The following is a 25,241-nucleotide window of genomic DNA, read 5'->3' as shown; positions in this document are numbered from 1 at the left end:
AACATGAAAGTGGAAGGAAGGAAAGCCCATGTCCACTAATCCTGTTGAACCTTGAGATTGACAGACTGACTGACTACAGAGTAACATCTAACAATACCATCTCTCTTTTCAATGTTCTATGTGGAAAATATAGCGCTTGTTTTAGATCTGGTGTGGCTTCTTCTCAGCGTGGGATGGTGCAGAAAGATAAGGGTTAGATGGGAGGCTGCTTGCTGATAAGGAGTCTGTGTGTTTCATGGGCTCAATACATTCCACACAACAACAGTATACAACCACGCACACGTCGCAAAGAATGACACAACTTCCGCGAAAGAAAGTAAACTATGGTCTCCTTTATTTTTTTTTGCTCATTTTAATATATCTATTTATCCGTTTTTTTCTACATACGAGTCCGTTAAAAGTATGTCGTCATGCTTTAGGTGCAGCTTCAGAGTGGGAGCACATGCAAGATGGTGGTCCGGGTAGAGGTTGCACAGCGGACGTGGGGTGAGGAGGGTGGAGGAGTTCTCTGACCACCCGAGTGGACCACGTAGGGACCACTTAACAGTCACCGCGCGGTCAGGGCGGCCGACCGTCTTGACCAAACGACCGACTGGGGACTATAGACCACTGGGACCACTAGGTTATAGGGTTGCAGTTCAGCTTCTTGGAAATAGTTCCGACCTGTCCATTTTGGGGGACGGTTTGTGTCATGACATCATCGATTGACATCTTTAGTGCAGTCCAAAAAAAATAAGGAACATACTATAGAGAAGCAGGCAGTCTTTAAAGAAAGTTCCAGACAGTCAGTTTATAAAGAGATTACGACAAGGGGGGGAAACAGAGGGGGAGGGGAGCCATTCTTTTTGCTCCCGTTCCTGGTTGGGCCTCATTAAAAAGGGGCGTTGGGGGTTATATTGCTTGTGACCTTGATCCAGTTCTCTTGGCTGAGGCCTGCATCGTGGCATGGTTCCCCCTCTGTCGGTGGGGGTAAGGGGACGGACATGATTCAGAACATACATTTGTATCACAAGGACACAGCAACACAGGACATTTGACTTTTGCTCTACAATGACTAGCAAATCTCTGGCCGCTGCAGTGAAAGAACCTGACTAGCTGTTTTTTTAAAGAGTTCTAATTAAAGGACAAAAACAAATCAAATACATCCCAGCAGTTTCATGGGGGGGGGGGGGGGACAAGAACTAGACAGTGAAGGAAGGAAGAATAGTTGCACAGGCATCACATGTTTAACCAGTATTAATCTTATCCCCATCATTCCACAGTAATATAACATCAGAGAGGTTCACAATATATACACCTTGGTAATCAACAGCTACAGAAATACTGAAAGAGCCCGACAAGTAAGATTCCATCACAAAGCTGGAATACAACAGAACACAAACCCATCATTTTATACAAATCAAATAAATTGAAAAAAATGAAAGTACAATAACTAAAACATTGTCATATTTTAAATCAGCAATTTGTGCGTGAGAAACACAGGTGTTAAAAAAATAATTCCCAATTTTTATTTTGTTGCTCAAAAGAAAATTGTGGGAAAACACAAGGACATAATCTTTGGTGAAGATTCCACAGCAATCTCTAATATCCTGTTATGACGTTTATTGAGCTGTGTCATGCGCACACACATATACCCGCACACACACACACACTCACCTCACTTTAGACATACACACGACACACACAATGCTGGGACTCAAAGCAAACACCCTTCCCCTGCTGTTTTGAATCAAATCTATTGGATATAAAAATACACTAAGTAAAGAATATCTCATAATATCAATCCCTTTGCAGCGTGTCGGTTCAAATTGTGGTTTGTCACTGGCCATCAAGTGCAACGCACAACGTTCAATAATAAACAAATGTACAATGCTGATATTACAGGTATATGACCAGTCTATAAGAGAGAACACACAGGTAATACAGTAGCAAGTTGTCCTTACTGGCATCCAGAGTTTATCATGTTGTAGAAATAGTTGAAATAGAAAAGATTAGCACACGGCAGACAGTGGAGAAGAGGGCTTATAGAAGACCCAGGTATATGGACCAATAGGACTTGGAGCGAGCATACACAGATTGGTCATTTGGTGGGTGGGTGGTACCAAACTCAACTTTGTAAAAACTCTCATGCGTTTCTTTGTGTTCCCTTGGAAGTTTACTCACACAATGAGCAATCAGCATTCGTGTTGCCTTTAAAGGCCCAGTGCAGTTTTTCCTGTGTTTTATATCATTTTGTACAACAGCTGATTAAACTAACACTAGAAAAGTGTGAAAAAATTTGATCAGTGTTATTTCCTGATAGTTGCTGGTTGAAAATACAATCTACACAGGACTTTTTAATCAGCAGGTTTGCATGGGTGGGAGTTTTGGCTTTCCATGGTGACATCACATGCTGTAAATTGGTTAATAGACCAATAACAAAGAAAGTTCCAAACCGCTCTGCCAATAACAGCTAGTTTACTCCCAGAAAGCCCAACAAAATTCTTGCTTTTTTGTTAAAAAAATCTTTACAGTAAGGTACTTAATTGTTACCCGGAAATGATTTGATATTGATATAAAAACGGCTGCATTGGGCCTTTAAAAGGTATTTAAATGATGACATAAGCTCTTCCCAGCTCTCTATGAATGACATGACATATGGACTACTTTACACCTTCCTAACAACCCCAGATTGACACAAGATGTGTTATGTCACCTTACTTGTATTGTGTAGCATGACCATGACATATCAAACTGAGGTTGTTAACATAAGCATTTATAAATGCCCAGGGCATGGATGCATAATGTCCATGAGGCTCGTGCTTATGAAGGTGCAATGTAGCTCCTATGCAGTGTCATTGACGGAAAGACTTAATTCCTGTCACTATTCAGTTGCAGTGCAATCCTTCAATCCTCAAAAAAGAAAAAGTCAAAAGTTGCAATTCTAAAAACAAAGCCCCTCCCTCCCCAAAAACAAGTACATACAAAGAGAGAAAAATGATTTGAAGCTGCCTGTGCAGAAATAAAATGCTGGCATTCAAAATTCACTCGAGAAGATCCTGGTGGTTCCCTACCAAATCAGCTCTGCAGACCTCGGAGACAGTTCCCATGCAAAGCCATGGCTTAAGTCAAGAAGAAAAAAACGTGCAGCGCCTACCCACTCCCCTAAAGTCCCTAGGCCAAAGGACTGGAGAGGAATCACCGACAGCCTCCACCAGGGCCCCTGTTCAAGTATGGAATGGGAAAGTTTTCAATGACCAACAACGTCATCCAAATAAATAAATAAGCGGAAAATGTTCACGAGAATATTTTAAAATGAATGATGATTCAATGACTGTAACCGCCATTTTGGATGAGTATTTAGCATCATGACCTACAGTGGGGAGAACAAGTATTTGATACACTGGCCGATTTTGCAGGTTTTCCTACTTACAAAGCATGTAGAGGTCTGTAATTTTTTATCATAGGTACACTTCAACTGTGAGAGACGGAATCTAAAACAAAAATCCAGAAAATCACATTGTATGATTTTTAAGTAATTAATTTGCATTTTATTGCATGACAAGTATTTGATCAACTACCAACCAGTAAGAATTCCGGCTCTCACAGACCTGTTAGTTGTTCTTTAAGAAGCCCTCCTGTTCTCCACTCATTACCTGTATTAACTGCACCTGTTTGAACTCCTTACCTGTATAAAAGACACCTGTCCACACACTCAATCAAACAGACTCCAACCTCTCCACAATGGCCAAGACCAGAGAGCTGTGTAAGGACATCAGGGATAAAATTGTAGACCTGCACAAGGCTGGGATGGGCTATAGGACAACAGGCAAGCAGCTTGGTGAGAAGGCAACAACTGTTGGCGCAATTATTAGAAAATGGAAGAGGTTCAAGATGACGATCAATCACCCTCGGTCTGGGGCTGCATGCAAGATCTCACCTCGTGGGGCGTCAATGATCATGAGGAAGGTGAGGGATCAGCCCAAAACTACACGGCAGGACCTGGTCAATGACCTGAAGTAGGCTGAGACCACAGTCTCAAAGAAAACCATTAGTAACACACTACGCCGTCATGGATTAAAATCCTGCAGCGCACGCAAGGTCCCTCTGCTCAAGCCAGCGCATGTCCAGGCCCGTCTGAAGTTTGCCAATGACCATCTGGATGATCCAGAGGAGGAATGGGAGAAGGTCATGTGGTCTGATGAGACATAAATATAGCTTTTTGGTCTAAACTCCACTCGCCGTCTTCGGAGGAAGAAGGATGAGTACAACCCCAAGAACACCATCCCAACCGTGAAGCACGGAGGTGGAAACATCATTCTTTGGGGATGCTTTTCTGCAAAGGGGACAGGACGACTGCACCGTATTGAGGGGAGGATGGATGGGGCCATGTATCGCGAGAACTTGGCCAACAACCTCCTTCCCTCAGTAAGAGCATTGCAGATGGGTCGTGGCTGGGTCTTCCAGCATGACAACGACCCGAAACACACAGCCAGGGCAACTAAGGAGTGGCTCCGTAAGAAGCATCTCAAGGTCCTGGAGTGGCCTAGCCAGTCTCCAGACCTGAACCCAATAGAAAATCTTTGGAGGGAGCTGAAAGTCCGTATTGCCCAGCGACAGCCCCGAAACCTGAAGGATCTGGAGAAGGTCTGTATGGAGGAGTGGTCCAAAATCCCTGCTGCAGTGTGTGCAAACCTGGTCAAGAACTACAGGAAACGTATGATCTCTGTAATTGCAAACAAAGGTTTCTGTACCAAATATTAAGTTCTGCTTTTCTGATGTATCAAATACTTATGTCATGCAATAAAATGGAAATTAATTACTTAAAAATCATACAATGTGATTTTCTGGATTTTAGATTCCGTCTCTCACAGTTGAAGTGTAGCTATGATAAAAATTACAGACCTCTACATGCTTTGTAAGTAGGAAAACCTGCAAAATCGGCAGTGTATCAAATACTTCTTCTCCCCACTGTATGTGCTTTTAATACAGGGGCAAGAATGTAATAAAATAGGAAAAGAAAAAGGTCAAATCTCACAATACGTAAAAAATATAGCATGACGTCATACGGCATTTGAGTTTCCTAGTGTAATTACATTTAACTGAATAACAGAAATGGAATCCGGCCAATCATTGTACATTCTAGTTACAGAAGTACTTATATAGTAACTACATGGTATATGGACTACCTCATGTCAAGTCTTACAAACAAAAAACAACTACTAAATAGGATTCCAGTTTAAAATACCATACATTTTTATTTCCATAAGGACATAAAAAGGTATTTGAATTTTAGTTGGTTTAAAACAAACAGACAGACACAGCAAGTGATGACGTCACAGCGATGAGGAATGAGAGCAGAGTGATTTGGACGGAGGGAGGTGGCCAGAACCACGTGCATTATTTCTCACACACTCAGACAAACATACACACACACACGCATGTACGCACGCACACACACGCACGCACGCACACACACGTGAAGTCTCAGTGGCTGGTAGTTTCGAAGAGCCTCTCTCAGGTCTAGAGACGGGGTTGGGGTGCAGTGGGTTGAGTGAAGACGTTCCCCCCTAATTGCCCGATCAGGAGTTGAGGGAGAACTGGTCCTGCTCGATGGGCTTCTTCACCCAGGCCCCCAGGCCCGACTTGTGGAAGACCTTGATCAGCGTCTGCTTGGCGTTGTGGTACTCTACAGCCGCCTCCTTGGCGTCGTGGTACGAGCTGGGCTTGGACACCTTGATCCTCAGTGTGGATGACAACTGGCGTGGGGAGGGGAGCAAAACAGATGTTGAGATAAGAAGAAGACTACTTTGAATAGGATTGAGGAGCAACTTGTACAGTGCATAAACGTACAACCACTTGATCTGTGCTTTAGCTGGTCTTAATGTGTTGTGCTGCACACACCCTCTGTGAGTAGTGCTGATAGTCATAAACACTAATTCAAGGAGAGCCCTTGTGGTGTGTGTGTGTGTGTGTGTGTGTGTGTGTGTGTGTGTGTGTGTGTGTGGAACCATTCCGTACCTTGGAGTGCAGGCGAATAAAGCGGCTGTAGAGGGCGTGCTTGCAGAGGCGCGAGGCGCGCCCCATGTCGTCTTTGCCCGTGGTGGCGTTGATGACCTCCAGCGCCTGGTCGCCCACTGCCCAGTTCACGCTGAAGTTGGGCGCCTTGCCCGGCTGCCTCGCCTCTGCGTTGCTGATGCCTGGAATCACAGATAGCCACTCACTCAGCAGCTCTAACTCCACCTTCTAACAGTGAGCACGCAAGTCTGAGCCAATGGGATTCAATGACGAGCCTAAGCATTAACTCTGAAAGTTAACTCCCATTTCTAAAAGCAAGCACGCAAGTCTAACCAACCGCAAATGTGACTCAAGCCCGCTTTTATCCTTCTGAGAGCAAGGCATTCACTCTGAAAGAAAACATATGACTCTTCAGGTTTTGGCGAAGGCTTCTCATCGTGGTTAACTCAAGCCTTTGCTCCACAAGCGAGGGCACGACGGGTCAAAGTCGCAAGTCTTTGTACATTAACAAAATACCCATCGAAACATGATGCTGCAATGTCCACCTAGTGTGTTTGGGATAAAGCCTCTATTACAGTACATGTGCTCCTCCAAGCAGGGGCCTAGAGAGAAGATAGATTGGAGGCATAAATCCTTCTTTCAGCGGAGGGTGTTAAACGCCTCGGTTCCTTTCTCTTCTGCAGTGCACTGGGCTGCCTGGCTGGGGGATTATGATTTAAAGGGCTAAATGCTGAGCGTCCACAGCGCAAAGCTCCTTCACGGCAAAACTCCCTAAAGCGGAAGAAAAGTTAATAACCCTCCCATTATCTCTTTACCTGCAGTTCAGGGAGTCATCGGAGGGGACAGAGAGGAGGGGGAAGAGGAGAGAGGGTAAGGTAGGCGAGAAGGAAGATGAGCGCACCATTTAGGACATCTATTGCGTTTGTGTGAGATCTGGAGGGAGATCAGGACCTTGTTCATTCAGGCACACCATAGCAAAACATTTCAAAGAGCCGTGCAATGGAAAATAAAGGACAATATGCTGTTACTAGGTAGCCCTCACCCTGCCTTAGCCCCTACCCTGACAACAGGTGTAGGAGGTGGTTTGGACAGTGGGATGGAAGGGGGAATGTACATTCTTTTGGCTGTATGTGCTATAGAACGCATAGCCGGTTCCAAATGCCACAAAACAACTTGACAAAGGGATATATAATGAAATATCACAAAGAAAAAGCCTGGAGTCGAATAAACATGTTGAGAGTATCTACACAGATCTGACCTTATAACAAATGGTTGCATGGATTCCACCGATTTGGCACAAAGGGCATCAAGTTATCCAAACTCACACAGGAAGGGTAAGTAAATGTCACCTCAGATGACAACTGCAGTGTTTCAATAAGACTACGGTAGGAGACCCATCTATGTGATTACCCACGGTCCTGCTGGGTATTTACCGTAGACATTTATACATGATTGGTGTTTACCCTTGTGCCTACAGTGGGCTTGCCCATGGAGTCACAGTGTCCAGTTGCATTGGTCTTCACAGAGAAAGCGTGAGGAAACAGACAAGAGGCCAACTAGCCTCCTCCTAGCCACCTAAGCAAAGTGTTGAAAGTATTGGAGTGTTTGAATGTGCATGCGGTGGTACTAGAGTTAGTCTAGCGTGTGTGTTCTTTGGCATGAGAGTCTACGCACGTGTCGTGGTCATTAAGCACCAAAACGGGTAAAAAACGGGGTGGGACTGAAACAGGAAGGGTCTACCTTCGACTCATTTTAGTTTTCTGTGGCAAAACGTTTTAAAACATGTTCTGTCGCGTCCCCCAAAATGAACACGACCCTGAGCGCATGAGAGTCTAGATGCTAGAGTATCTAGATGAGTCTAGATGCTAGAGGGGGGGCGGGGGGGGGGGGGGCAAAGAAGTAAAGGAGTCAAGGTTTAAAGGTGAGGCTACTGACCGCTCAGTAGAGGCCTGTTGAGGCTGAACTGTTGGGGCAGGTCCTCGATGTCGGCGATGCGCTGGTACATAGCCCGGGAGAGGTGGTCGGCGTGGTACAGGCTGCCCAGGATGATGCTGGAGAAGTAGATGGGCTCCGTGAAGTAGCTCATCAGAGAGCCCTGGATGCCCAGCACGTTCCATCTGCAGCAGAGGGACACACACGCATAAGTACACACACACATACACACATGCGTACGTACAAGTGCGCACGCATAAAGACACAGAAAAAAGGTACACACACACAAATGCGCATCCACACACACACACACACACACACACACACACACACACACACACACACACACACACACACACACACACACACACACACACACACACACACACACACACACACACACACACACACACACACACACACACACACACACACACACACAGGAATGGCTACACAGGAATGGCTGCTCTGACTCGGAACTATCCAATTCCATTTATTTCACCCTACATTCTATGTTGTTACATTAGCTGTCCCATCTTTCCCATACATTTCCTTCCACACGCTCTATGAAGCTATACCAATTGCCTTGGAGAGCGACAATTTCGAAAAGGACACACACAAGGCAGACCATTACCAGATGACAGAAACAAGACCCTGACAAACAGCTTTGATAACTGCCGCTCCTGTCTCCTTCTGACCCGAGGCAGTGTGTGTGTGAGAGTGTGTGAAATTAAGCCACCGACTAGAATCGCAGTCAGACATGAGTCTAGGAGACCACTCATTTTCCAGTAGCCCCCCCGGCAGGGACGTCTTCCATATGCAACGGGGGGTTGATAGTTGGACTGTATCAATACTGTTGTTCAGTCCCCCCACCCACCTTATTTGATTTACGTGATTTTGCCCCTTATGATAGAAGCTAAACTCAGTGGCCATGGAGGCTCTGGGGTCAATCAAAAAACATAATCAGATAAAACATACCACTGCTCTTTCCCAAAAACATGCACGCACGCACACACACACACACACACACACACACACACACACACACACACACACACACACACACACACACACACACACACACACACACACACACACACACACACACACACACACACACACACACACACACACACACACACACACACACACACACACACGTGAGTGTTTTAAAGGGAGAGTGGCGATCAAGCTCAAGTGATTGGGGCTTTTGAGGGCCTTCACAATCAGTTGCTTTATCAAGGAAAAAGCAACCCTGGAGAGTAACACTTGTAATGAGCCAGGAACAGGGGGGAAGGAGCCGTAAACTAGACCTCCATCGTGTGCCTTAGCGCCGCTGGGCAGGCCATGTAATCGCAGGAGAAATGTGTAAAAAACACACTGAAATTGCAGGGCTAAGTCAAACAACGCTAGTGCATTTAGGTAAATAGCCATCGCCGAGTCATTAATCATTCGTACAGGAAGAGAGGGCAGGAGGGGCATTTTTTCCCCCTCACCATTTTGTTGCAATGGTTATGTTAGGAGAGGACCTGTTGTGTAGAGAACAAATGGAGGGTAGTCTGTCTGTGCTGTAAAGTGGGGACACTTTCTATGCCTTGCTCTAATCGGGCTATGAGCTAGGTTAGCTGTTAGTGCACATGCTACCTGCATACTGTCATCTCGTTTTCTTTTGACTTTTAGAGTTACATTGTATAATAGCAAGGCCATTAATGCTTACTCAAAAACATTAGGTGTGTGACACTCCTGTTGGCATTGAAATTGGAGGAAGGGACTAGGAGGGAGAGTTACGGAGTAGATTGCATCGTACATTAATGGGGAGGGATAGATAGCTGTGCCTTGACTGTGGACAGTGAGCAGGGTCGTGGGCTGACTGCGAAAACACCTGGGTTGGACCCCATCAATTCAGCTGCCCCTGATATAGCCTGAATCAAATAAGACTGGGCCTGAACAAAGTGGGATATACAGGATAACTACTAGACACTAAGTGCTATCACCTATAGTACCAGCCAAGAGTTTAGACACACCTAATCATGCCAGGGTTTTTATTTCTTTATAAAAAAAATTGTATTGTAGAATAATAGTGAAGACATCAAAACTATTAAATAATACATATGGAATCATGTAGTAACCAAAAAAGTGTTAAACAAATATTTGAGATTCTTCAAAGTAGCCACGCTTTGCCTTGATGACAGCTTTGCACACTCTTCGCATTCTCTCAACCAGCTTCATGAGGTACAGTAGTCAACTGGAATTCATTTCAATTAACAGGTGTGCCTTGTTAAAAGGCATTTGTGGAATTACTTTCCTTCTTAATGTGTTTGCGTCAATCAGTTGTGTCATGGTAGGGGTGGTATACAGATGATAGCCCAATTTGGTAAAAGACCAAGTCCATATTATAGCAAGAATAGTTCAAATAAGCAAAGAGAAATGACAGTCCATCATAACTTTAAAACTTGAAGATCAGTGTGACGACCCTCCCACTCTCTCTTTGTTCTTGTTTCCTTATTAGGATGCCGGTGGGCGGAGTTGGGAGGGTTGTCAGCTACATGGGAAACACCTGGGCCCGCTGTGTCATAGGATAAATACACCACTTCCCCCTTCATGGAAGAGACTCTCTCCATGCAGACACCTTTAAAGATGTTGTTGTGTATCTTGGTGGTTTTTGGTTGTTTGCTTTAACACCTTTCAACACCCTGCATTATCACATTCATGCATGCAAAACACTCACTTACACTACTGATTACTGATTACACACACCATTGTATATTGTACTTAGTTAATAAATATATTTTGTTATTCCTTATCTCCGTGTTGTCTCCCTTTTGTTACGGGCTTTGAGCCGGTTCGTGACAATCAGTCAACTTTGAAAGTTTCTTCAAGTGCAGTCGCAAAAACCATCAGGCGCTATGATGAAACTGGTTCTCATGAGGACCGCTACGGGAAAGGAAGACCCAGAGTTACCTCTGCTGCAGAGGATAAGTTCATTAAAGTTACCAGCCTCAGATTGCAGCCCAAATAAAGAGATCAAGTAACAGATACATCTCAACCCATCTCAACTGTTCAGAGAAGACTGCGTGAATCAGGCCTTCACGAATTGCTGCAAAGAAACCACTACCAAAGGACACCAATAAGAAGAAGAGACTTGCTTTGGCCAAGAAACAAGAAACAACAATGGACATTAGACTGGTGGAAATCTGTCCTTTGGTCTGATGAATCCAAATTTGTCATTTTTGCTTCCAACCACAATGTCTTTGCAAGACGCAGAGTAGGTGAACGGATGATCTCCGCATGTGTGGTTCCCAACGTGAAGCATGGAGGAAGAAGTGTGATGGTGTGGGGGGGCTTTGCTGGTGACACTGTCCGGGATTTATTAAGAATTCAAGGCACACTTTACCAGCATGGCTACCACAGTATTCTGCGGCAATACGCCATCCCATCTGGTTTGCGCTTAGTGGGACTATCATTTGTTTTTCAACAGGACAATGACCCAAAACACAACTCCAGGCTGTGCAAGGGCTATTTTTATTTATTTGTTTTATTTAACCTTTATTTAACTAGGCAAGTCAGTTCAGAACAAATTCTTATTTACAATGACGGCCTACACCGGCCAAACCCGGACAACGCTGGGCCAATTGTGCGCCGCCCTATGGGACTCCCAATCCCGGTCGGTTGTGATACAGCCCGGATTCGAACCAGGGTATCTGTAGTGACACCGCTAGCACTGAGATGCAGTGCCTTAGACCGCTGCGCCACTCAGGAGCCCTATTTGACCAAGAAAAAGAGCGATGGAGTGCTGCATCAGATGACCTGGACTCCACAGTCACCCGACCTCAACCCAATTGAGGTTGGGTGACTGGTTTGGGATGAGTTAGGACCGCAGAGAGAAGGAAAAGCAGCCAACAAGTGCTCAGCATTTGTGGGAAATCCTTCAAGACTGTTGGAAAAGCATTCTTCATGAAGCTGGTTGAGAGAATGCCAAAAGTGTGGAAAGCTGGCATCAAGGCAAAGGGTGGCTACTTCGAAGAATATAAAATATATTTTGATTTGTTTAACATTTTTTGGTTACTACATGATTCCATTTGTGTTATTTCATAGTTGTGATGTCTTCACTATTATTCTACAATGTAGAAAATAGTAAAAATAAAGAAAAACCCTTGAATAAGTAGGTGTCCAAAATTTTGACTGGTACTGTATTAAACAACTAACTGCTCTAGAAAACCAGGCCACTACGCAACTTTGCAATCCTCCATTAATAATTTGTACAATATTATTGTTGTACTTGGATGCAATTTCTGCACTATATCATAGGCCAATCTTAACAAAACTAGCTGAAAACACACTAAATGATTGCAATTACAGAAGTACATCAAGAACTAGTTTGACCAAACCGTTATTAATCAAGCATTAAGCCTTTCCTATCAATGATTTATATGTACACTAGATGACTGTCAGAGGGCGCTGTTTTAAAGCCACCGTGCCTCCATCTTGACACATCCCCACCATTGTAAAAAATATTTTGGAAGCTATAGAAATGCATTTATTAATGTAACATTTGTTTTTGCCACTTTTATTCTATTACAGACACCTTAATGCATAATTATATTATGTGAGCTAACATAAAAATAAAATATTAAGAAATACATGTAAATATTTTCCGTAAAGTATAATTTGTTGAAAGTACTAATGTTACTGTCTCCACTACAACAAAAACATACTTAAAAACATGTAATTTTGTCCTTGAAACATTTACTTGAAATACTGTAGAATTCCATTCAAAAGCTGCTTCTTGGTTTAGTCTAGAAGTTATACAGCTTTTGTCAAAATGTACTTACACAGAAGGTTAGGAGAATTAACGTAGTAGCAGGTAAGGATAATTAGGTTAACGTTAGGAAAAGGGTTAGGGTTATCTAAAATATAAAAAAGAATTCTACTTTTGACGTCAAATTTGACAAAAGCTGTATGCGATCTAGAAATGACCCAGCTTCTTCTGGGGAGTGCCAATATGGCCGACCGGTGGCTTCAAAGCCTCTCACTGGCCAATACATAGAATCAGCAATACAGGGTTAATATACATCAGTGATTCATATGCATTAAAGAGGCAACGCTGAGTCTGCTATATGGGTGGAAGTGGCTGATAGATACTCTACATCAATGCATGATATGTGTGTATGTGCATGTGTTTGCTTGTGTGTGTGTGTGTGTTCTTGTGTGTGTAGGTGAAGTTCTTTGGGGTAGCGGGTAGATATGCCAGAGCCCGCTGTCACAGCACACTGAAGGAAGACAGTGTGTGTGTGTGTGTGTGTGTGTGTATGTGAGCTTGTCTGTATGTGTGTGTCTCGACACCTCTTTATCTGTCTCCTTCCGTGACATTACCACAGCGCACATTGGCAGACACCACCGTAACTTTATGGGTGAATCCGCACCCTGCACTAATATCAACTTAACGAACACCTTAACACAGACACCAATAGCCTAACTCTGGTTATATACTATAGCTGTATCTACCACAACAGCAGCTTACTGACTGTAAGGTTTGCACTTCCAAGTACAAATATTGGGCAAGAATTAGAGTCAAATTCATATAAACACTGTTTAATGTCCAATTCAATTGTTGAATTGAAACAAACTGAACCACACCACTCATACATGGTGTCTCACAATCTTGCCGGCTTTGGAGGAGGATATGTGGTGAAAAGGATACCGAAAGGGGATACAAGGCAATGTTACCTTGCGATCTTGTCACTGCAGGACATAGTGAGCAGCCTCTCGCCCTGCAGCACCCCATCCCATGTCTGGATGGTGTTGCTGGTCCTCACAGGGATGGTCCCCTCCCCAGACTCTATCTTGGTCCTCAGCTGGCCCCGTGCCTTCCGGTTGGGGTGGCGGTCTCCTTGGTCTGTGGGAGGGGGACAAGGAAAAGACAGAGGGATGAATGGATTAACCCTAAACCAGTTTCAGTCAGTTTCTGTATTTTCTTTCAAATGTGTCACATAAAAATCAACATTTTCAGGAATGCGGCCAATAAGCCATTAATGATCAGTACCAGCAATATATAAGCGATCCTGGCCGCCTGTAGACTCTTAACACAGTAGATTTAATTATATTTTATTTGACAATTTAAAATGCATAAAATATTACACCAGGCAAAAGATGCATATACCAAAATTGTTGAGGATACATACACAAAAGAGTCAAGATACTTGTTTCCAATGTGGTCTTCTAGGGCATGTGACACCAAATCATCTCGACAGTGCGAAGGATACAAAAGACAATAACTTTAAATACAACTTCATTGGATTAATCACAGCATTTCTACATGTTGGAAAGTAATTCAAAAAGGCTAACAAGCCAAATCAATCCACTGACTAATTGTACAAGGGTATTTCCTTTTGTGTTTTTGCGTATGCCGGCAAACAATGTGACAGAAGCGTTTATATGTGACATATTAAGAGGGTGAGTAATCAGAGAGAGCGAGAGAGAGAGCGAGAGAGAGCGAGAGCAAGAGAGAGCGAGACAGAGAGAGAGAGCGAGAGAGAGAGAGAGAGAGAGAGGAGACATGGACAAAGACCCACTAATTAATAGACTTGTTGAAATGGGTTTGTAATGCGCATTTGGACATTCAAAATTAAATTCTAATTAAATGAAACCAGGCATAAGAGGAAAACATACAGGAGTTAATTGAATAAAATAAACAAGCTCCGATATGGAATTCTCAACAAGCGTAAGATTACATTTAAAAAATGTGTCAGCTACCTAAGTGAGGGGAATGGAGACTGAGTTGACGTGGGGGTTGATTGAGTCTGGCTGTCACATGGGACAAGGTCACTAAAGATGTCATGCCACCAAAACTAATGGGACGGCCCTATTTGTACATGTTCACTTAGCATCGGAATTTAAACCATTGGCATTATAAGCTTACAGTCATATGGAATCAATGAGTGAATCACAATCAGCATTTAAGAGATAGTTCAGCGAATTGCATTCGGTTAAGAACAAGAAGCGTATGGTCGGAAATGCTGTTTCCGTGTTTATATGAGGGCGTATCGCAAATGTATCAATGAGTAGAAGATAATTAGGGTTCATATAAATGTAAGGGCAGAACGCATTCACATCGAAAAGCATTGTGCAGGCGCCCGGATAGCCAGACATATGCACCTGATGAAGAAGGCAGGAATCATGCCATCATTGTACATTGTGGCACAAGAAGGGTCAGCAAGAGGTTTGGTAACATCTACTAGTGTCACAGGTAAACGGGGAGGAGGGTGCGCCTCATACCTTCCATGCCGGCCTCATGCGGCGAGAAGATGCGCGCGTCTCCGCACGGCGAGGTGCTGATGTAGAGGTGGAACTGGACGTTGTCCTTTAGCCGGTAGCCACGCTTGTCACAGCGCATGAATATGGACTTCTGCTGCTCCTCCTTGTTGTTGCTAGGAGACAGAGGGTGAAGGGGTTGGCAGTGGCTCCAAATGTCACAGAAAACAAAAACAACTAAAAGAAATCAGCTGAAGCAAGAACAAAAAAAGGAATGCCATGCTGCAATTGAAGCAACATTGCAACCGTGAACTCAATTTTACGACTAAATACAAATTCAACTTTTACTAGGACTTCCATGTCCCCCTGAAGGCTTCAACAAACAAACTCTAATTCAAAATGGGAGCCATTTTGTGTGTTTGTGTTTTCATATGGCCTAACTTCTCACCTCAGGAAGTGCTCCAGCTGGGCGTAGAGGTACCGGATGAGCGAGCGGCGGGCGATAATCTCTGCGTGGCAGTCGTTGAGCGCCAGGCCGCGGTCGCTCATGTACTCGCCGTTGATGCACTTGGTGCCCGTGGAGACGCAGATCACCTGGGCCTCTTTCACGTCCGTGCCTGGGGGTGGGGATCAGAGAGGTTCAAAATCCACCTTTACATTCAATAAAAGCCATTTGTGTTTATTGTTGATACTTTTCTATCATTATGCCATTTCATTGACATTTTATTGTATTTTTGATAAGGGACATGTAGGCTTTTAGAAATATGTGCATGCGTGTACTCGTGAATTTACATTTTTGTAAATTGTATGAGGAAAATTAGGCTAACATAGCCAATGATAAACAGCAGCATCAGTCATGGACATGGACCCCTCAAAAGGAAGATTTTGATGTGCACCCTGATTGACAGGTGGTGCTAAGAAGATTCATTTCCTCCCATCTACACACATTAGCCTCCTGCAGACAGTATGGCTGGGGTTTTATGGTCTGTACAAATCTAGTGGTGTACTGTTCGACGGCAACAGCAACGCTCCGAGGGTGGAGAACGTCAAGTTCCCATTAGGCGGAGTGACAAAGCGTACCTGTTGTCATGACGACTCCCGCCAGGACTTTCCGTCGCGCGTGGGGCGAGGTGAAGTTGTCTGTCAGCTCGCTGAACTTGTCCACCACCAGGCGAGAGACGGCGTCGGCGAGAACCTGTAGAGGTGAGACACGCAACACAACAAGCACAAGCTTCAGGTAGAGGCTGCCTGTTTGGAATGAGTTTATCCTTCCCAAATCCTTAAACATCAAAGCTCTAACTTCAACCTAAGATCAGCATCTAGCAGCAACTTCATCATATTCCACCACACGCACACATGCCAAAGTCAGCCATGTGGACTTACTAAGCAGAGTAGACACCCTCAAGCACTAGTCGTCACCTGTCAGTGTATTCACATACACTATATACAAAAAAGTATGTGGAAACCTCTTGAATTAGTGGATTCGGCTTTGCTGACAGGTGTATAAAATCATGCACACAGCCATGCAATCTCCATAGACAGATAATGGCAGTAGAATGGACTTATTGAAGACTTTCAGTGACTTTTAACATGGCACCCACCGTCATAGGGTGCCACCTTTCCAACAAGTCAGTTAAAAAAAATTCTGCCCTGCTAGAGCTGCCCCGGTCAACTGTAAGTGTTGTTAATGTGAAGTGGAAACGTCTAGGAGCAACAACAGCTCAGCCGCGAGGTGGTAGGCCACACAAGCTCACAGAACGGGACCGACGAGTGCTGAAGCACGTAAAAATCGTCTGTCCTTGGTTGCAACACTCACTACCAAGTTCCAAACGTCAGCACAGGAAATGTTTGTCGGGAGCTTCATGAAATGGATTTCCATGGCCAAGCAGCATCACACAAGCCTAAGGTACCATGCGCAATGCCAAGCATCGGCTGGAGTGGTGTAAAGCTCGCTGCAATTGGAGTCTGGAGCAGTGAAAAAGCCTTCTCTGAAGTGATGAATCACACCATCTGGCAGTCCGACAGACGAATCCAGTTTGGCAGAATGACCAGAGAACGCTACCTGCCCCAATGCATAGTGCCAACTGAAAGTTTGGTGGAGGTGGAATAAAGGTCTGGGTTTGTTTTTCATGGTTCGTGCTAGGCCCCTTAGTTCCGGTGAAGGAAAATCTTAACACTACAGCATGCAATGACATTCTGGACGATTCTGTGCTTCCAACGTTGTGGCAACAGTTTGGGGAAGGCCCTTTCCTCTTTCAGCATGACAATGCACCTGTGAACAAAGCCAGGTCCATTCATAAATGGTTTGTTGAGATTGATGTGGAAGAACTTGACTGGTCTGCACAGAGCCCTGACCTCAACCCCATCGAACACCTTTGGGATGAATTGGAACGCCGACTGTGAGCCAGGCCTAATCGCCCAACATCAGTGCCCGACCTCACTAATGCTCTTGTGGGTGAATAGAAGGAAGTCCCCGCTTCAATGTTCCAACGTCTAGTGGAAAGCCTTCCCAGAAGAGTGGAGGCTGTTTAGCAGCAAAAGGACGTCCAACTCCATATTACTGCCCATGATTTTGGAATGAGATGTTCGACGATCAGCTGTCCACATACTTTTGGTCATGTAGTGTTCTGCCTAAAGAGAAAATAACTTAAAAAGCAATGCAATAAAACTGGATTGAGGCTGAAGTGCATCTAGTTGTTTTTAGCATGTGGTTCCCTTCGCCACATGAAAAGAAAATCCACTTACCCTTTCACTGACAAAAACATGGTGAAGAATATTAAGGACAGAAATGTGAGTTGTCCTCATTTGAGCCAAAAGTCTTATAGTCGGCATATATAGAATCGAATCTCAGCAGGGGCCTCGAATGGACTTAACACATCTCTTTTCCTTGACAGTGGCCGTTCCTTTTGCTCGCTTTTATCCATTTACTAATAAAGAGGAAAATGATTACAGCCAAGGAGAGGCGACGGCTGAATAGGCACAAATTAAAAAGATTAGTCCAAATATTACTTCCCCGGTACTTCAGAGTCACCCGGTTGGAGTGGGATAATTTGACTTCTGGGAATTGGTTGCAGGCAGCACAGAAACGTGTGGACGTCTGTGTTATCCGTCGTGGGACAAAACAGACAGCCAAAAACAGTGAAACAATTCCATTCTGGCAATAAAAAACAGAGTACTCTATCACTCATGTTTTCCTGATTTTCCAATTAGCCCTGTCCATATGGAGCGACCGCTTCAGCTGGGTTGAAGGTACATTTAATAAATATTAACCGACAGAGAATTAATAGACCAATTAGCGGGTGCAGCATCGTTGACACGAGCTGCCGGGTTGAAGGAAGCAGACCGATGACAAGTGGAGGGAGAGTAAAGAAAGAAAGCGGGAAATGTTCCTCGGGGGGGAAAGGACAATTGAAGCCGTTGACAGTGTGCCCCACAAGCTGCTTTCCTGTCCAGACGGCACTATCTCTGCACACACTGGCACAATTTTGACGGTCACTTCTGTGATGGGAAAAAAATCGCACACCAATCCCCCATCCTCACCCCCCAATTCATATAAAACTGAACCAGCGCTAGAATTTTGACAGTCTTTGGAAAGGGAGACCTTCTTTGAGCACCTTTAAGCCTGGGTTTACACTCCACCAAGCATTCCAAGTAGCAAAACACAGTGTGGAGACCTCCGTGTGAAAGTCACAAAGTGGTTACGGAGCACGCCTAGTGGAGTGCAAATCCAGCCTAAGGGAGGGAGTGGATCTAGATGCAGTCTGACTTCCAGCTACAACACCCCAATAAACCGTCACTGATCCCTAGCCCGAACCGCAGCCTCAAGCCCTAGACCCAGCTCTCTCCCACAACAACCTGTGAGTAGCACCGCATCATCATATTACATTTGAAGCAAAATCACATTCGATATCGAAAGTCTTTCTCCATACAAGAGTGTTAAAAACAACATCTTCAGAAATAGCTCTTTTATTTAGGCTAACAAGTGACGTAAAACATGACTTAACTGAAATAATTGTATTTCAAGTTTCCTACGGAATTAACCCTAACTCTAAACTCTGAGAACCACTGACAGTGCATCAACTTGAATAGGTCTCACATCTAGGTAAGAAATAGCCTGGACAGTCAATACTGTTTTTCCCCCCCAACACAACTAAAAAAGGCGATGCTAAATAAGATAAAGGTATGATATCGCCTGGCGTTCTCTGCTCCCAATTAGGAGATGTGTAAATAGATGTCTCGCACGTATTCACAATTGTTTCACTGATGAAGCGCCGCACATTTTCATCTCCCGTCTCATCTTCCATCATCCGTCGGGCCTGATCATTTCATCTTCATTTTCAATGAATGTCAAACCCGGCGATGATTGGCAAGAGAGAAGTAACCGTTCCACTGGGGACTTCATAAAGAAAATATTTCAAGATATGGAGGTAGTGAAGACATGCGACTGATACTGGGATTCTTTAGATTAGCTCAAAGGCATTGCGTTTAAAAGGCTTTCGGATGTTGTCGTTTGTAATATCTCAAAAGGATGTCTAACTGAAATCAACAAGAGGGATATTGTTCATTCCGGTAGTGAAAATACCTCTGTGTCCTCAGAGCTTTAAAACTACATAAGCCTATTGAACGTTTTCCCAGTTTAAAATATGACATGAGAACTATTCTCAAACACTGAAATTCTCAGCAGATTGCTTTCTTTGACCAAAACATATCCACATATTCCTAAATGTGTAATGCACTCCCATTTAAAAATCCCAAATCACAACAGTGTTTGAGAAAGCCTTGCATAAGTGTTTTGGCTTCTGGGGAAGCTCTGATGCCTTTGCTCAGTTCCTGAAAACATTACATGTAGAGTATAAAACACTCTTTTCCATTAAAAATGGTCAGCGACAGCAGATTCTATGTGCTATGTCCTGTTTTAAAAAGGGCCTTGACTGGGGGCAGAGTTGGCTTGTTCAGAGTGACCTAAGTTTGGGCTCTTACCTGGGGTAGGTGGAGCTGCAGTCCCTCTCTGGGGATGGGCTGTCGGGAGGGTGTCTGGTCCAGCTGCATGTTGAAGAGGGCTGAGAGGGCTGCCTGGGCGGCCCGGGCCTTGGCCAACTTCTTGTTTCGTCCAGAGCCCTCAAACTGCTGTGAGTCCACCGACACCTGCATGACAAAGTTCTTGGCGTGGCTCTCACCGCTCTCCGACACAAAGTCGTACTTGAGGCCCGGCCTCAGCTCGTTGAGGATCATGACGGGATTCTTTCCGCTCGAGTTCGAGGTGAAGGAGGAGGGAGGGGGCAACGGCGCCTGGGCAAGGTTAGCACCTGGCGTGGAGGGCAGGGGATACTCTCCCAGCGAGTTTAAGGAGCCGCTGCCATTGGATCCCAGGTAAAAGGAGTCCTCGGGTGGTGCGGGCGTCTCAAACCCGTTGAAGAGCATGTCTGGGAAGTCGGCCTGATCGGATGTGAAGTCCGTGTTGACTGTCAGTGTCCGGCCCATAGCCAGGTGCGCCTCGGAGGCGTTGGGGAACTGGACAAAGGAGCGCAGGGCCTTCTCTGCCGCATTCAGCTTGGCCTTCTTCTTAGTCGGACCTGAGCCCTCGAACAGTTGCCCATTGACCTCAACGGTCATGACAAACACGGGAGCGTGGACCGGACCTGTTTGAGACAGCAGCTTATATTGTAGCCCCGGCTTGATTTCATTCAGCTGCATAAGGGCATTCTTTGGTAGAACCGGGCCCGGTGTTTTCTTACGCTTCTTGGCCCGGAACTTGGACAGCGTGTGGCCGTTGTTGCCCTCCTCTAGGGGGCGCTTCCTGCTGCCCCCGCCACTGCCATTGGGAAGCTGCTCGCCTACAGCTGCCCCCTCTTTGGAGGAGACGTTGTCCAGGTTACGGTTTTCCTTTACGTCGGTGCTGCTCGAACCTGCGGTGCCCAGAAAGAGTAACTTACAACGCCTTCGTTGCAGGATCTTGTAAATGTAAAATGTATAGATTCCTATATCACTCTTTGGAACTGACCTGGTGATGTGTGTTATCTTTATTTGGTAGGGAGGCTTAACTGATAATACATTTAACAAAGGATCAAACATACATCTAAAAAGAAAATCCATTTAGAAATTACGTTTGAGAAAAATAGCCCGAAGCACATGTCATAAATATAAATTGTAATATTGATAGGACAGTACATTCTTGGATTTTATAACATGGCAAGAGGGATTTCATCTATATAATACATGCAATTATTACATCAATGGGGAAATCAGTGATGTGGAAATATTGTAAAAATCAGGCCAGAATAACAACAACAACAGTGAGTTCCTCCCTCTACATAAGAGAGAACTATTTGCGTTTCCTGGCCTTTTTTGTCAGGGAGGGTTTTGGTTAATATTTGTCAGTTTAGGGAGGGGTCAGGCAGAAAGATGTGGAAGAGTTGGGGTACGCACACACGCATATGTACACACTGATCTTTACTTTACGGGCAGATGTTATGACCTGTTCTTTCTGCTTTAATGATAGGTTGGCGCTATATCCTAGAGTGCTGAGCTAGTGCTTTAGCTCTCATAATAGTGGAATTGCAGCTCTAGAATATTGTAAGGAGCACACATCACCAGGTCCTGTTGGCAAAGTGGATGGAATGTTGGCAAAATTTTCATTTATAACATCCTCCAGCAAAGGCTTGATAGGTTACTCCTTTCGGTACTCAGGGGAGAGAGAACCGGCAGTGCAAATGAAACGGTTTAGTTGGAGGATGGAGGGTGCAGGGAAGAGTGTGAGGTGGAGTTTGGGTATCATAAGATGCAGGCAGAGAGGAAAGAAAAGGAGGGGGGAAAAACAGCAAGGAAAAAGGACACATTCCGGCAAGACCAACAAAGTCTGACAAGGATGGCAGGGTCCAACCTGAGATTTGGTGCCAGTATCAGAGCGCTTTTAGATCCACTCATGTCATCTTTATACAACCTCATTTCTATGATATCTGTTACTTGCCTCTTGGTAACACAGAGCTCTACTTAAGAAAATAAAAATATGAAACCCCAAAATAGTATATTAACGCATTTTCAAACGAGATGAACTACATAAGAGGCTAAAGGTTTCTGAGATTGTGAGATCAGAGCTCTTCGGAGGCTCTGTTGGGGTTTCCAACGACTTCTGAACAACACAGAATCCTTAGCTTCTGACAGGTGGCGATGTTCGTCAAGTTTCTGCATACTAAAATGCATCCCAGAAGCAAGACAAAACATAGGAATCCTGCTCTCACGTGTTTCCCAATTCTCTTATATATATATACATAGACTAATACATATTATCCTTATAATGTGCACTTGTGTGCCACTCAAAATGCAATATGTCTACATATGTGCATTAATATATACAGTTGAAGTCGGAAGTTTACATACACCTTAGCAAAATACATTTAAACTCTGTTTTTCACAACTCCTGACATTTAATCATAGTAAAAATTCCCTGTCTTAGGTCAGTTAGGATCACCACTTTATTTTAAGAATGTGAAATATTAGAGAGAATGATTTATTTCAGCTTTTATTTCTTTCATCACATTCCCAGTGGGTCAGAAGTTTACATACACTCAATTAGTATTTGGTAGCGTTGCCTTTAAATTGTTTAACTTAAGTTGGGTGAATTTTGGCCCATTCCTCCTGACAGAGCTGGTGTAACTGAGTCAGGTTTGTAGGCCTCCTTGCTCGCACACGCTTTTTCAGTTCTGCCCACTACTTTTCTATAGGATTGAGGTCAGTGCTTTGTGATGGCCACTCCAATACCTTGACTTTGTTGTCCTTAAGCCATTTTGACACAACTTTGGAAGTATTATTGTATACAATGGTCATTGTCCATTTGAAAGACCCATTTGCAACCAAGCTTTAACTTCCTGACTGTCTTGAGATGTTGCTTCAATATATCCACATAATTTCCCACATAATTTTCCCTCCTCATGATGCCATCTATTTTGTGAAGTGCACCAGTCCCTCCTGCAGCAAAGCACCCCCACAACATGATGCTGCCACCCCCATGCTTCACGGTTTGGATGGTGTTCTGCATCTTGTAAGCCTCCCCCTTTTTCCTCCAAACATAACGATGGTCATTATGGCCAAACAGTTCTATTTTTGTTTCATCAGACCAGAGGACATTTCTCAAAAAAGTACAATCTTTGTTCACATGTGCAGTTGCAAACCGTAGTCTTTGCAGGTTTTGGAGCAGTGGCTTCTTCCATGCTGAGCGGCCTTTCACGTTATGTCGATATACGACTCTTTTTTGTACCTGTTTCCTCCTGCATCTTCACAAGGTCCTTTGCTGTTGTTATGGGATGGATTTGCACGTTTCGCACCAAAGTACGTTCGTCTCTAGGAGACAGAACAGAATGCGTCTCCTTCCTGAGCGGTATGACGGCTGCGTGGTCCCATGGTGTTAATACCTTCGTACCATTGTATGTACAGATGAACGTGGTACTTTCAGGCGTTTGGAAATTGCTCCCAAGGATGAACCAGATTTGTGGAGGTCTACAATTTTTATTTGAGGTCTTGGCTGATTTCTTTTGATTTTCCCATGATGTCAAGCAAAGAGGCACTTAATTTGAAGGTAGGCCTTGAAATACAACCACAGGTAAACCTCCAATTGACTCGCTGGGAGAAATTATGTCAATTAGCCTATCAGAAGCTTCTAAAGCCATGACATAATTTTCTGCAATTTTCCAAGCTGTTTAAAGGCACAGTCAACTTAGTGTATGTAAACTTCTGACCCATTGGAATTGTGATACTGTGAATTATAAGTGAAATAATCTGTCTGTAAACAATTGTTGGGAAAATGACTTGTGTCATGCACAAAGTAGATGTCCTAACCGACTTGCCAAAACTATAGTTTGTAAACAAGAAATTTGTGGAGTGGTTGAAAAACGAATTTTAATGACTCCAACCTAAGTGTATGTAAACTTAGACTTCAACTGTATATTAGTGTAACATGGATGTGTATGAGTGGGAGGTCTTGAAGTGGGGAGTGTCATTGACACATTGAGTACAGAATAATGGACTGTGGGGTAACCATGCACAAGGAAGGAATCTCAACAAGGGTGTGTGAGCAATGGTTGTGGAAATAAGTACAAAGGAAAATGACCCAAAGGCATGAATACCGGTACTGTACAATGAAGAAGTGGCTTTTGCCATTTTCTAAAAAGAAGGGAATCTGACAGGAGCAGGTTGTGAAAATTATCACACGAAATATAGCACGGAGAGGTGACATTCTCATCTATTTTGATGGATGGATTCATTTCAGAGAATTGTTCAAAGAATTGTTCATAGTAAGATTGGTAGTGCTAAAAGGAGTGGTCATGGGATTACATGAAATTGCTGACTTGATGAGTCAATTAATATTTAATGACTTTTATTGCGATATAGCTACAGAAGACTTAAACGTCTCGCCGATTTCAGTGGAGTACTTTCATCATCTTTTTAGGTTTACGCCTCTCTCAATGTACAGTATCTTGAATGTCAGTGAGAATATCAGTGGGTATGTTTGGAACACTGTTTTTCAAACTGGCATGCAGCTGGTATGAATGTGAGCAAAGACTGAGTATACAAAAATAGATGAACTGTTCCTAGTGTTCAAGTAAATGACACATTTCCATTGCTCAGAGCAATATTTGTTTGTACAGTAGCCATCTTGAAAGTGTCTCACAAGTCTGGAGATAAATCACGCAACAACAGTTCCAGTATCAGAACTCCATGAAATGTTCCCCTCTGCCTTGAGTCAGTTGCTGGCGTTCTGGAAAAATGCCCCTAAGATTTGGATTGATATTGAACTTCATTGCATACCTGCTTATCAGGGGAAATCTAAATACGGAAACGGGCCGATTGTAATGAAGGATCTAAGGTTACATTGTCAGAGGTCTTCAGTGTGAAACCGGTGAGTGACTACAATGGTAACCATCCATTTAATCCTGGGATAGGGCAGGCAGCCATTTCCTCTGTCTGTTCAGAGTGGTGGGGATGTAGGGACAGACACTCAATTCATCGGCATGGCTGCTGGAGCTCAGGGCTCAGATTCCTTCAAAAATGTCCAATTAAATTTGAAT

The 25,241-nt window shown here is 44.0% G+C and overlaps 1 protein-coding gene across 8 annotated transcripts in view; it reads right to left on the bottom strand.

The window, feature by feature from the left end:
* Positions 1-312: 312 nt before the first annotated feature.
* Positions 313-25,241, bottom strand: part of adarb1b (adenosine deaminase RNA specific B1b) — a 187,022-nt gene continuing 162,093 nt past the window's right edge. For 6 of the 8 annotated variants that reach the window (XM_055870828.1, XM_055870832.1, XM_055870831.1 and 3 more), the window contains 8 exons: positions 20,161-21,086; positions 16,261-16,375; positions 15,629-15,797; positions 15,205-15,356; positions 13,657-13,825; positions 7,933-8,114; positions 6,001-6,179; positions 313-5,738 (listed from right to left, as the gene is read on the bottom strand). In XM_055870828.1, coding sequence (XP_055726803.1) covers positions 5,562-5,738; positions 6,001-6,179; positions 7,933-8,114; positions 13,657-13,825; positions 15,205-15,356; positions 15,629-15,797; positions 16,261-16,375; positions 20,161-21,086 — 2,069 coding nt within the window. In that variant the 3' untranslated portion in view covers positions 313-5,561. The remainder of the gene's footprint in view (positions 5,739-6,000; positions 6,180-7,932; positions 8,115-13,656; positions 13,826-15,204; positions 15,357-15,628; positions 15,798-16,260; positions 16,376-20,160; positions 21,087-25,241) is intronic. The other 2 variants (XM_055870827.1, XM_055870826.1) reach the window with 2 other exon arrangements.

This window comes from Salvelinus fontinalis, chromosome 19 (genome assembly GCF_029448725.1).
Source record: "Salvelinus fontinalis isolate EN_2023a chromosome 19, ASM2944872v1, whole genome shotgun sequence".
Lineage (NCBI taxonomy): Eukaryota > Metazoa > Chordata > Actinopteri > Salmoniformes > Salmonidae > Salvelinus > Salvelinus fontinalis.
Note: the sequence above shows the minus strand (reverse complement) of the source record. Positions and strands in the feature narration are given on the sequence as shown.